The sequence below is a fragment of the Panulirus ornatus genome, chromosome 63, assembly GCF_036320965.1.
Source record: "Panulirus ornatus isolate Po-2019 chromosome 63, ASM3632096v1, whole genome shotgun sequence".
Taxonomy (NCBI): domain Eukaryota; kingdom Metazoa; phylum Arthropoda; class Malacostraca; order Decapoda; family Palinuridae; genus Panulirus; species Panulirus ornatus.
The window spans coordinates 9,389,224-9,402,761 of record NC_092286.1 but is presented as its reverse complement, the minus strand read 5'-3'; the positions used below and the strand labels follow the sequence as shown (position 1 = coordinate 9,402,761).

The following is a 13,538-nucleotide window of genomic DNA, read 5'->3' as shown; positions in this document are numbered from 1 at the left end:
CTGCCTTAATGTGGACTTTTGTCCATGATTGGAGCCACCAATATAAAAAAGATTAAGAGAAAAAATCACACATAAATCTGACTTTGAGCATTGCATGGGGGCACAGTGGGGAGTGAACTGACAAGAAACTTTATTATGAACAGATTTCAGTACACATCACATGATTTTAGTACTGAAAGTCAGATGAAAGTGCATCGTCGCCCTTCTGCCAACTTGACCAGGATATATTTTTTCCCCCCCCAGTGTTTTTGGTCAGTTGATGTGAGCAGAGCATGGCAGATTCAAAGACTGTTTTTGAATGCCGTCACCACCTGGGTCGCTATATGTCAGTTGAGTCACTACACCACTGTACTATTTTTATGTTAAAACTGGCTGATTTTTGTTATATTATAAATCAATTTCTTTTATATTTTAGTCTAACTTATATTCATGATCCCTTTTACATCTCTGATCCTTCGTTTTGACACAGTCTGCGCAGGCGCAGAAATGGGTCAACCGGCGGCGGTTGTTTACAAGTACCCTTTCCCATGTGTCATCACCACGATTTATGAGATTCACCCGATTTTAAGATAAAAATTTAGATGGTTTTAGTGTAGACCCAAGTGACCATGATGATCTTTGTCTGTACAGGTTGGTTCTAAGGTCGAGGGCGAGGTGGTGAACCCGTATCCCGACGAGGTGAGGTTCTCCTGGAGGAGGCCGGAGCCTGCCTTGGGGAACCACCGCTGGTGTTGGCCATGGTGGTGACCGCTGTGACCAATCGGCACCGACGGCACTTCATCCGTCACACTTGGGGTCACCCACTCCTCACCCAGGTCACAGGAGTCAAACCGATGTTTATCATAGGTCAGACTAAGGACCCTAAGCTCCAGGTCAGTGGCGTCAAGTGGCTATGTGTAAATTTTTTTTGGACGAAGTTATAGGTCTTGAAAGAGATGAAAATTTAAAAAGCGCCTGTCACCAATAATTAATTATAAAAAAAAAAAAGGTTGATTTTACAGTGTACACCCCAGTTATGAAAAAAGTTTGTAAATTATCTTCCATTTTTTTTTTGTGTGTGTGTTAGGTTATATGTATCAGACTGATTCAAAAAATTATATCTATTGATGGCATATAACCGAAGTATCTTAACTTCAATGGAGCATAAACTGTAAAATTACAAAAAAAATAAAGGTAATGTGTCATAAAGAAATCTTGGTGTTATGGCTAACATCATTACATTGATACAGCACCACATTTAAAATACAGCTCAGGGTTAGTGAGAAAAGAATAAGGTAAGTAGTAAGAGAAGTCTATGAATTTGAATGAAAATTTCTTTAAAATGCTCGTAAATGGAAGAAAAGGAATACGAGATACTGCTAGTATTATAAGTGATAACCAATCAGCTGAGACAGGCCTAACCAGCTAACAGCATATAATATGAAAGTATTATGCTCAAAGCCTAAAGCCCCAGCTCCTAAAATCTTGGAATTTGTCATAATGGATACATTATTAAGTTGTTTCTTTTGGATCATCAGCTTTGTCTCAGAAAGGGCTTTCCCAGTCTCCCTTTATCGTAAAAAATGGTATTTGATTATTTTGTCAAGTGTTATGTAGGACAGGGAGAGATTGTATGTTTGTAGACAGAATGCCAGTGGTCCACATGTGAGTGAGGCAGAAAGAAAGGACAGCTATCTAGGTTAGAAGAGTGCATCTAGACAACCGCTGAAGCACTGGCTCACAACGCAGTTATCACTAACCCCTCACGATACCCAGGTGGGTAGTACTGGTAATATACCTCCCTGGTTGTTGAGTGTCTACCAACTACTGCCTTCTGACATAGTTTTTATACTTGCATTTTTTTTGCTTACTTCATTTGTACACATTATATCCAACTAATATACTGTATTTTCTTCCTTCAAAAGGCTGTCGTGGAAAGTGAATCGGAGAAGCATCATGACATTGTGCAAGCCAACTTTCTTGATTCCTATAGAAACCTCACCTACAAAACAACAGCTATGTTGACATGGGCTTCAAAAAACTGTCCTCATTCCCCAGTCCTTCTAAAAATTGACGATGATGTCATTCCCAATCCTTTGGCATTGCAGGAATTCATTCTAGCATACCTACAGGACCATCCACATCCTACTCGTATTCTGGGTAAAGTAAGGTGCTGTGACCCAGTGCTCAGGCAGGGAAAGTGGGGGGTCCCAAAGGATACATATTCAGCGAATGGGTATCCAACATATGTGGCAGGACCATCATACATAGTTCCAATGGCACTCATACCGGCTCTGCTTCAAGCCATCAGAAGGACTAGGTAAGTCATAGGGAATTTTTGGTAGGTCTGTAGGGAAAGGGATCTTTCCTAAGTGATTTATGATTAGCAAATTTCTAAGATGGTAGATGCTCTTAACCTGTGCAATTATATTTGATTGTTCATAAGCATTGGTCTTAAAACTTTTAGAGTGAGAATTGCTATTAGCATATAATGTAAAAGATGTAGCATATTTAGTTTTTTTGCTAAATTCGAATTATAGTTATCAAGTGGAAGTGGATCATAGGGTGGGGGAGGGGGCGAAAATTCTGGGAGCCTTGAAGAATGTGTGGAAGTCGAGAACATTATCTCGGAAAGCAAAAATGGGTATGTTTGAAGGAATAGTGGTTTCAACAATGTTGTATGGTTGCGAGGCGTGGGCTATGGATAGAGTTGTGCGCAGGAGGATGGATGTGCTGGAAATGAGATGTTTGAGGACAATGTGTGGTGTGAGGTGGTTTGATCGAGTAAGTAACGTAAGGGTAAGAGAGATGTGTGGAAATAAAAAGAGCGTGGTTGAGAGAGCAGAAGAGGGTGTTTTGAAATGGTTTGGGCACATGGAGAGAATGAGTGAGGAAAGATTGACCAAGAGGATATATGTGTTGGAGGTGGAGGGAACGAGGAGAAGAGGGAGACCAAATTGGAGGTGGAAAGATGGAGTGAAAAAGATTTTGTGTGATCGGGGCCTGAACATGCAGGAGGGTGAAAGGAGGGCAAGGAATAGAGTGAATTGGAGCGATGTGGTATACCGGGGTTGACGTGCTGTCAGTGGATTGAATCAAGGCATGTGAAGCGTCTGGGGTAAACCATGGAAAGCTGTGTAGGTATGTATATTTGCGTGTGTGGACGTATGTATATACATGTGTATGGGGGTGGGTTGGGCCATTTCTTTCGTCTGTTTCCTTGCGCTACCTCGCAAACGCGGGAGACAGCGACAAAGCAAAAAAAAAAAAAAAAAAATTATATTCAATTAATTTCATGAGAATTAGAAAGTTAAGAGCCTGAAATTTATTGGTTACTTTTGGTGTCCAGCATGTCTTGATATTATTCATTTATTTATTATACTTAATCGCTGTTTCCTGCGTCAGCAAGGTAGTGCCAAGATATAGATGAAGAATGGCCCATCCATTCATATGCACATTTATATCCATAATGCCTATACATACACATACATAGACCTATAGATATATACACATGTACCTTTTCACACTTGCTTGCCTTCATCCATCCCTGGTGCTACCCCGCCCCCCAGGAAACAGCATCGCTACCCCCTGCTTCAGCAAGGTATTGCCAGGAAAACAGACAAAAAGGCCACATTCATTAAAACTCGCTCTCAAGCTGTCATGTGTAATGCACCAAAATCACAGCCTCACAGACAAACCTTTCCATGGTTTACCCCAGACGCTTCACATGCCCTGGTTCAGTCAATTGACAGCACATCGACCCTGGTATACCACATCATTCCATTTTACTCTATTCCTTGCATGCCTCTCTCACTCCTGTATGTTCAGGCCCCAATCACTCAAAACCTTTTTCACTCCATCCTTTCATGGACACTTAACGTAACTGATAAATTTCATATCATTAATTTTCTAATTCTCATGAATAAGATGTGTCCAGGAAATAATAAACTGGAATGGGCACAAAGATTATTCTCTTATTGGAATTTTGCTATGATGTCAGTAACATGAACAAATTCAGATGATGTAAATCTTATTATAGCAAACACAAAGACAAAAATATCCCTTGCATTTGGTTGAATGTTAATTTTGGCAACTGTGCATTTTTGATGGTCTCATTGTAAAGGTTGAGAAGTGTTGGAGACTGTCTTTTGTGGCGTGTGCTGTTATTGTGATATATCCTTGATCTATTAGAATCTTCTTTTTGTGAGGATATTTATAGTTGCCAAGCAGTAGCAAAATGCATTAATGAGATATCTGGAAAATTTTTTCTTAGTAGTTAAGAAAAATATTTCATTATTGCGGTTAGTAATATCTCTCATGAGTCCCTCAGCTTCTTGTTCCTGGAGGATGTGTACACAACAGGCCTTGCAGCCAAGACAGGTAGCATCCACCACTACAGTATCTTATCCCTCACCAACTCCCATGCCAGCAAGATGGACTACCTTTGGTGCTCTGGGGCCAGAGTTTTCCAGGTAAGCTATTTTATTAATTGAATAGTAATGATAATCAAAATTATCTGAAATAATTAGAGATAGTGATAATTAGATAGATCTAAGTAATTTCTATATGTTAGTCATGGTGATTTTAGTAGCAGTTTTGATAATGCAGTAAACTTTCTTTGATTTTGAGTCCTTCATTTCTAGGAAGTTGAAACATGGAAGAGTTGTGGTTGCTGGAAGATCCCAGATAAATCAGTCTGAGTCTAGAAAAAAGGGAAAATCAATAGATTAGTCATATACTGTCCATCCTTGAGGCCATTCATGCTTCAGTCACAGCACCATGCTGTGTTGGTATTTTCCCAAACTCCTATCACTTTCTTTGTTGTAAGTGTTTGCTTTTTTAGTATGGCTTGTATATTGTCCTAAGATTTTTTTTCTCTTTCTTTTTTTTAGGCTCTAGTCACAGACTAAAGTGCACATCATGGCCAGCCTTAATTGAAATATAAAGAGGTTATGGGAAAGGGAAAAGAAGAGATGAGGAAAAGTATTCAATAGTTTGGGGACAGTGAAAGACCTCTCATTTAGAAAGTGACGGGCCATAGTTATTGGGAAGGTCATAGATATTTGGAAAGACACGAGAGGGAAGATAATTCCAAAGCTTCAAAGTTTAGGGACAGAAAGAGTTATGAAAATGGCCAACCCTTGAGTTGCCAACTGTCATCACAGTAACCATGTGTAGAAACAGTTTGCTGAGTATTGTGAGGTGTAACTGTTGATCGGGGAACACAAGCAGCCAACTCTTGGGAGCAAAAACCAAAGTGATACCTAAACAAGAGGTAAAGTTAATCAAAATTATGGCTTATGGCGTGTGGGTTAGGTTTTGAAGTTATCCTGGGAGAGCTGATAAATTAGACTGCTTTTGACTCAACTTTGTCAAGTAAGGATACAAAATTAGAACCACCCCAGATGTGAGAGCAGTACTTTATTCAAGGATGGATCAGTCCTCTGTATAAAAGGATCAGCTGTTCGGAAGAAAAGAAATTTTGACATCCAAACAGGAACCCCCAGTTTTCTAGAGGCTGACATGACTCATTCATTAATGTGACGTTTCCAAGATGTGTGCTTTTTACAGTTATACCAAGTATGTTCATTGTGTCAGGAGGTGGAATTATAGACCTGTTCAAGAAGAGAGTTGTGGGGAATTTTCTGTAGAAAGATGGGCGGAAATTGAGTCTTGGAGGCATTAAACATAACCAGATTGAACTTTAGTTGCTGTAGTTGATCTTGAGGTGGGTGAAGGGGCAAAGTCCCTGATTGCACTAGGAAGTATTTGAAAGAAGTCACTTTCTCTGAAGGCAAAGATGAGTATGTTTGATGATGTAGTCCCAGCAGTGTTGCATGGTTATGAGTCATGGCACCTAGATAGGAGAAAAACACGAGGATGGTAGATATGTTGGAAATGAAATGCTTTATGTCAGTATGTGGTGTGAGCAGAATTGATCAAGTAAGGGATGATAGTATAAGAGTTGTGGTAGTAAGTTGAGTACAATTAAGAGTGCTGAACAAATGTGTTAAAATGGGTTGGATGTATGGAGAGGAGAGACTGACTTAAAGTAACGTTATGTCGGAAGTAGAGAGAGCAAGGAGGAGGACACCAAAAATAAGATGGGAGGTCAGAGGAAAGGATGCTTTGAGTTATTTGTGCATGAACATACTGCAGGGTGAGAGGCATGCAAGGGAAAGTGCAATTTTGAGTGATATGACATACAGTGGGTGTTGTGCTGACAGTGGGAAAGCATGAAAAGGTCTGTGTGGCTTGGCTGAGGCCTCACTGCATTAAACATGACTGCTAGAGAGTGGTTATGAGCAAATGAAAATATTCTTCATCTGTTCCTGGTACTGTCTTGCTAGTATGAAAATGATTCACTCTTTAACACCACCAATGAATTCCTCACTGATTTTTAAACATTGCTGTTTCCTTACATGTGTACCCTATCATTCAGTCTTATTATTCTCATTCTTTCTTCTGTTTTCTCCATTTTTGTTCATGTTTTGAAGCAGTTTTCGTTTTTCCTAAACTTTGTTTTCTTTGTGAGGGCAAATACAGTACTGTAATAACATCGTACCAGTTTCACTTGAATTACTGCTCATAATGCTTAGTTCAAGCATGTTGTGGGTCTATACTGTTTATAGATGTGGAATTGGGCTTTTGCTAATTTACTTAGGATTTTGCATGTGTCATCATGCTGGGGTCGCAGAAATAGGCATATATGGTATAGACTGAATAGAACATTAATAAAAATCATTTGATCCAAACAGAACATTAATAGAATCATTTGATCCAAACAATTAATCATAAAAGCTGTAACTCCCATGGACTCTTTAATTTCAGGAGAACGTAAATCTGAAGGAAGCCACAAGGGGATGGAATGCACTCCGAAGACTTGAGAACATCACCGACCCTTCACCATACGTCTTGCCATCCTCTTAAACTTTGGCTTTTGGTAACCTGACGTCATTTAGATAAATGCATTGTTTACATTATCTTTGCAGTAAAATCTCTACAATTAACTTTTATTTTCAACTTTCTACAATTAACTTCCATTTTCAAAAACTACACTTCATTGATAGAATTACTTCATAAGTATAATTGGCATCTTCATGCATGAAAGTTCTAAAGCTACAAAGAAAACAGTGAAAATTAAAAGTTTTAAGATAAGTACGATATGACTTCTAATTGATGCTGTAGTTATTCATAGGATAAAATATAGTCATTGGGATGAAAGACATTCCTTTCCCGTGTAGCACTGCATTCATGATGACTTGCTCTTATTTGATCTGTCTACTGACATGATGTTGCCATCACCATCTGATAAGAGTATTCTCTCTGCTAAGTTCATTTCCTCCACTGAGTATGTATAATCTCCTAGCTGTGTAGGAATTCTGTCAGTACATGTTCATTGTCCAAATATGCTTCTGCACCTTGACAACTTGCAACTGCAATTCCATTTTTTAGCCCAGTCATATAACAACTATTTTTTTTACCGAGTGTGGCTGAATTTCTTATTGAGAGTTGCGTATATTAAGACTGTTGGCAGAGAATATTTTGAAAATGAAAATGGTTTTGAATAATTTCTTCCATATCTCCTGCTTTTTTCCACAGAAATAATATGAGTTTTGTGTTTTGTAAGTTCTCCATTTAAGGCAGTGTGCAGTTTGATAAAGAATAATATTTTTCTCTTTCACCGTCATCAATACCTAATATTTTTGGTGGAAAAGTTGCATGTTGAAACATGATAAATGTTTCTCACAGTAAGATAAAAAAAAAAAATCTGGCCCAGTGTGGGAATATAAAGCATTGTTTGATGTGTTTTGAAGTATCATCAGTTGTTATGCTTTTCCTAAAGTTCATTGAAATGGAAATGCAGTTACTGTACGTGAATAAAGAGGAATGTATTTCTCTGTCAAGCCAGATATTATCTCCACCGATGGAGGGGAGTCAAAAGACACCATCTTCCTCTCTCTCACCAATTTTAGTTGTTACTGTGGGGCCACTAGAACTGTCATTTTTCTGTGGCGTTTTCTTCATTTTTACCCATTATCTGTTTAGCCATATATGCTTCATGATGCTTCCTCAAACCTTTGAGAGGTCATGAGACCTGGATTGTGGTTGTTTCTCCACAGTGCACTTAAAGGATATTAAGTACTTTCAGTTCTCAAGATATCTTCGTTATTTTTTGCTTGTTTATTGATAAATTTCCGATGAAGTATTTTGTATTGAATAGAGAGGATGTCAAAAGAAATTATGGAAATTTTCAAAATGAGGGTGTTTATCAAAATAACTGGATTATAGAAATGTGGTAATGAGAGATTCCCTAGAATGATAAAGATGTTTTTGATAATAGCTTAGGTAGGGAAAGTGGTAGTTTGAGCAGCCAGAGTAATGATTTATTTGGAGAGAATGATGATATTAGTTGGAAGATGACTTTTTTTTCACAAAAAGCTAGTCCTCACCTAGTAGGTAGTGATTCTGTAGTTTTCACCCCATTATATTTTATTCCTTGAAACAGATGATACAGTGCTTGTGTTGTTACTGCTTTTGTCACCACCCATGTAGTAATTTTGAGTTATGGGAGAGTTAAGTTTTCATTTCATCATTCATCAGTCAGGGTGAACTTTAGTTCTAATCAGCAGCCTAAATATCAAAGTTGTTTGCTTCAAATATTAGCCTTTTACAGTGAATGAGTGAACCTGCAACCACGTCAAGAATGGAGGTAGTAGTAGAATTGCCAGCAACAGCTAGACGCATTCCAGTATAATGTTACTTCTCAACTCCGTTGAATGGCAGCCAGTAGTGGCATTGTGTGGACAACATGCAAATTAATCTCATCTTAAATCTGAACCATGGAGGATGTGAAATTGTCCTTCACATTGGTAAGTAGATCCCATAGTGTGTTTGATAGTTAATACATTCATGCATTAGGTAGGTCAAAGCTATCTTGTGTATGGATAAGTGAATTTAAAGAGGAAGATTAACAAGTTCAGTTAGGCATAGCAGCTGTGGCCTGTCCTTATGCTTCAGTAGCACCATGTGTGAGCTGCAGCTACATCTTATGCACATATCAGTTATTAAGGATGATTGACGAAAAGCATAAGTAATGGGACAGAATCTTTGCTTTAGTTTTCACGTTACCTACATATATTCACATTTTTTCTAAATATTCTTCATTTAATGTGGTTATATATGTGCTGCCCTACCATATTATTTTATGAAAAAAGAGAGAGAGAGAGAGGGAAAGCCATGCATTAGATGAATTTTTCAAATCTGCAAGAGTGGATGGGATTGCAGCTTAGTTTCTCAACCCCACCCTGTCTTCTAATACTCAGCACTCCATCACTATACTCTGTTCATCCCTTCTTTACATGTAGTTACTTTACTGTCAGTTCCCCCCACACTAATACTTCTTTTGTTTTCCTAACACTTAACGTTTTCTTATTCTCCTACCATTTTCTCCAGTATATTTTCCATTTCTTGCACTACTATCCAGCAGATACCATCCATGTAACCTTTTTTTCTTTCACAAACAAATTCTCAACTTGGTTCCCCTTCAACTGGCAAGTAGTAGTTAATAAAAGCCACTGATCAATGAGGTTCATTACTGGTAATACCTGCTTTGGTATCAGGAGGGTTAGTGACAGATGTATAGTAAGCCAGCTCTTCAGTTGTCAATTTGCATTCCTCTGACCAAGGAAGCTGTCTTTCTGCCATTCATCCACAAACTTCCAATCTCTCCTTGTCACACACACAACACTTAACTCGCACAACTCATTCTTCGTAACTAGTTTTCCCGTGGTGAGTGCCATGGTCTAAGCCCTGGCTTTTGGCAAAGAGGTAGCAGCAGTAGATATAAGCGGTAGGTAGGAACATTAAACAGGAGCATTAGGTAGTAGTAGTAGTTGGTTGGAACATTAGGTAGGAGTAGTCATTAGGAACATTGGGTACAAACATTGGAAACATTGCTCTAGAGTTACCCTCTTCCAGTGGCCTGTTATATGTAAGACATTAGAGGCTAAGAGGAGGCTCTGGAGTTTACCATTTATGGAGACTCTTTTACCCCCTTGAGGGAGTTCCCAGAGGAACAGGCATCAATAGATAGAAACATTAGGTATGAAGGACTTAAACAGCATCCTCAGATGCTATCAACTGCCTCTTCCTATTTTTGGTGTGTAATATGACAGCACTTCACTTAATAAATGTACATAATCCCTGACTGCTGTAAATACATTTTAGGTGTGTTTTGGAACACTCAGGCAGGAGCATTAGGTAGAAGTAGGAACATTAGGTGAGAGCATTAAGTAGAAGTAGTAGGTTAGAACATTAGGAAGAAGCCTCTGTAAAGACTCGGCTAGAGTCGACCTCTGCCCGTGGCCTGTTAAGGGTGAGGCACTAAAGACAAAGAAGCGGCACTTGAGTTCACTAGTTGTGGAGACCTTATTGCTGTGGCCACCCCTGTGGAGTTCCAGGGGAAAACAGGCATCAGAGATACAGAATAGATAGATGGTACATGTACTGTGAGCTCGCATGCACTATTATTCCTCAGATCCTCTTTTGGATATTGCCTTGTATTTTATGTTGAAATAATTTGAAACCCCTGCAGCTGTCTAGGCCTTCGGGATTTCTTCCCCATTGATTTAAATTGCCAAAGTCTTTCTTAAGCTTCTTGGGGCCATCATAGTCCAACTCGCTGCCATTTTTGCATGGCACATAAGGATGGGAAGACACAGAAATCCCCACCATCATCTCGTAACAGTATTTTGAATTCTGACTTTAATTTTCTCGTGTTTTAACAAAATAATTTTTTAAATTTGTTGGTTTCGTCCATTTTTTGTTTCTCATTTTGGGACCATCCTTATGATGGAAGATGCAGTATGCATAGAGTACATTGACTTATCTTTTATATACATTTCTTAATGAGAATCAGAGGTATAAAGAACTGTGCAATTATTTTAGATTAGATTTATTATGGGGGCTTTCCCTAACTTTCAGCTGATGTTTGGGTAACTCATTGGTTTTTCTGCTGTTGTTGAAAGTTTTGCATTTGATCCCTTTGTTAAAATGTGGAGACTGAAGATTTCTTCCTCTTGTGGTTCATTACAGGTTGTACCTCTCAAATCCAGCGCTCTGTGGTCCGAAAACTTCCTTGATCCAGCACATTTTGAATCTGCCGCCATTAGTGTGTGGATGTGCCACTAGGGCGGTGTTGTTAGCAGCGCTAAGGCACCAAAATCTTTCTACACTGCCGATGAGCTGATTAACAGTCCTGTTAATTTCTTGGAGCCCTAAACAAAAATCTTTGTCCAAGATGTTGAGGAGTCTCCATCTGGAGGATAAGGATTCCAAAGTTAGGGTAATAAGTCTTGGCTGCAGCGATGCTGCAGGAACATACAAAACTAAGCTGATGGTAAGAGTGATCAGCCAAGGTCCTCCTTTAAAGGGGTCAATTTCCAAGGTTGCTGGATTAAAAAGGTACAACCTGTAGTAACTCTGAATATTCTGTACTGTGCAGTACTTTTAATAGTTAAAGATTGGATTAACAAAAGTGAATAAGTTTAGTTGGTTTCATTATGTTTGAAGGTATAATAGTCGAAAAGAAAAGGAAGATGGTGAACTTCTTCAATATGAAATGTTAGAACATGTGGTATAAGATAGGTTTGGTGGTAAGTGGAGTTTGAGAAAGCAGACTATTGTGTGAAAGTATGTAGACATATACAGGGAAAGATGAAGTATGTGCTAAAAAAAAAAAAAAAAAAGCCAGAAAATTGAATATAATTTTTGCCCTTTTTCTTTGTAAAATTTTATATGCATGCCACTTATCCACTGTAATAAATAAATTTTGGCAAATGTCACTGCCCATAGGAAAGTAAAGTGATAAGAAAATAAATTTTATTTACAATTATAAATATCAAAAGCAATATATCTGTAGATTGCTCAAAATTTACTGTAAAAGTTAAAATTTGGTTCCCCAGCAGTTCAATAAATTTATGAAAGATTAAAATTCCTTTAAGTATATCCTATATATAAAACTGTATAACAGTTAAATAATGCCATTGCTGAAAGCAAATGGGTAAAACCAATTTGTATTACTTTACTATATAAATCTTAGTACTCATAAATAATTAAAACCAGTAAAGAATGGATCACAGTCCTCCATCCTGCATGCGATGCCACCATTCCATCTTGATCGTCTCCAGTTCCTCCCCACATTGTGAACTTGTGCTACCGTGGGGTGGAGGGTCACCTGCAATCACTTGTGATGAAGTTTGTAACAGATGACTGGCCACTTCAGATGATAAGGGTTGTAGTTGGGAGGACGTAAGAATGGTCTGCGATGAATCTGTTGTTGGCGATGATTCATTAATTTGGCTTTGTATGATGGGTTTAGAGTCTTTGGTATCTGGAGTCTGTGACAACTCTGGAAATAAACATGCTACTGGTGCTTGTTTCTGGTCAGATTCCTCAATATCTGAACTATTGATGTCTTGTAAGCCTGTAGTCTCCCTGTCGTGGAACGCTTCCTTGTGTACCTGAGAAAAAGGTAAAAAACATCTAATTTCAGCCTAGAAGTAAAATAAATGTATGATACACATTCTGCATAAAACTGAGACTAATAAAAGACCCCTCAACTACAGCTGCAAGTTCCTGGCATCATCACTAAACATGAGATAAGGCAATCTTGTTGAAAAAAAATATTACAGGGTGTATATATGAACCAGGCTGTAACCAGAAAATGTGAGAGGAAGGAGGAATTTTGTTCGTCAACGTAGAGTGAATGATTGGGTCAACTAGGGTTTGCTGAAAGGGTTGGAGTAAAGAGGCTGAAAAAGAGGATTTATGCTAAAAAAGTGATGACGGCAAGGGGGTACTATGGAGTGGTTAGAAGGAGCTTTTAATGTACTAGGACCAAAACATACAGGAAACATGAGGTATGCACTGTATGGAATGAGTTGAATCAATGTTATCAGTGGGTTGAACCTCGTTATGTGAAGTGATCAGTGCTAACTTTTGAGAAATTTGTATGGCCTAGTTGTGGATGGTAGTCTCTGGTTTTGGTACATTAAATATGACATATAAGGAACTGTATGTGTGCTAGACCTGTTTCTTCCTGATGCTATGCATCACTAGCTTGGTCACATCAAAGAATAGGCAGAAAACTTGCTATGTTAAAAATTATGGACAAATGAAGGCATAATATCAACTTTCAAGTTCCACAGCTGATTTCACAATGTAGATCTAAGTAACTCCATTGAAGAAAGGAAACAAAAAAAAAGTTTGAGATGGGCTTCCATGGGCATACAACAAGCTCACAATATGTATATACAGGTAATTACATGAAAATAGAAGTTTTGTGGTGGTTTTGAGGGCTACTACTGTTACAGCATATAATCATTTAACCTTCTGGACGTTTGCCATGTTTTTACCTAGATCCCAATATAAATTTAAGTCTGGTTTTCAGCAGTGTTATACTCCATACCTATCTCTGCACATTAAAAATGCCACCATCTAACCTGTGTGTGTAACTAGAATACTTTACCTCCTTCCCACTCTATGGGTTGCTGGGA

The 13,538-nt window shown here is 38.4% G+C and overlaps 2 protein-coding genes across 7 annotated transcripts in view; one reads left to right on the top strand and one right to left on the bottom strand.

Annotated features, from left to right (window-relative positions):
* Positions 1 to 475: 475 nt before the first annotated feature.
* Positions 476 to 11,974, top strand: LOC139746006 (beta-1,3-galactosyltransferase 1-like). Of its 4 annotated transcripts, none has more exons than XM_071656797.1 (7): positions 476 to 515; positions 631 to 872; positions 1,905 to 2,299; positions 4,286 to 4,451; positions 6,811 to 6,922; positions 8,657 to 8,852; positions 11,077 to 11,974. In XM_071656797.1, exons 2-5 carry the CDS (start codon positions 738 to 740, stop codon positions 6,907 to 6,909), a joined length of 795 nt encoding a protein of 264 aa, XP_071512898.1. In that variant the 5' UTR covers positions 476 to 515; positions 631 to 737; the 3' UTR covers positions 6,910 to 6,922; positions 8,657 to 8,852; positions 11,077 to 11,974. The 4 variants fall into 4 exon arrangements, with proteins under 4 accessions (XP_071512898.1, XP_071512899.1, XP_071512900.1 ...); XM_071656798.1 differs by adding an exon at positions 4,623 to 4,665 and having other exon boundaries at positions 482 to 872; XM_071656799.1 differs by having other exon boundaries at positions 482 to 872; positions 4,310 to 4,451.
* LOC139746004 (uncharacterized) overlaps positions 11,714 to 13,538 on the bottom strand; it is a 223,409-nt gene continuing 221,584 nt past the window's right edge. For all 3 annotated transcript variants that reach the window (XM_071656794.1, XM_071656793.1, XM_071656795.1), the window contains one exon: positions 11,714 to 12,503. In XM_071656794.1, the coding sequence (XP_071512895.1) occupies positions 12,117 to 12,503 (387 nt within the window). In that variant the 3' untranslated portion in view covers positions 11,714 to 12,116. The remainder of the gene's footprint in view (positions 12,504 to 13,538) is intronic.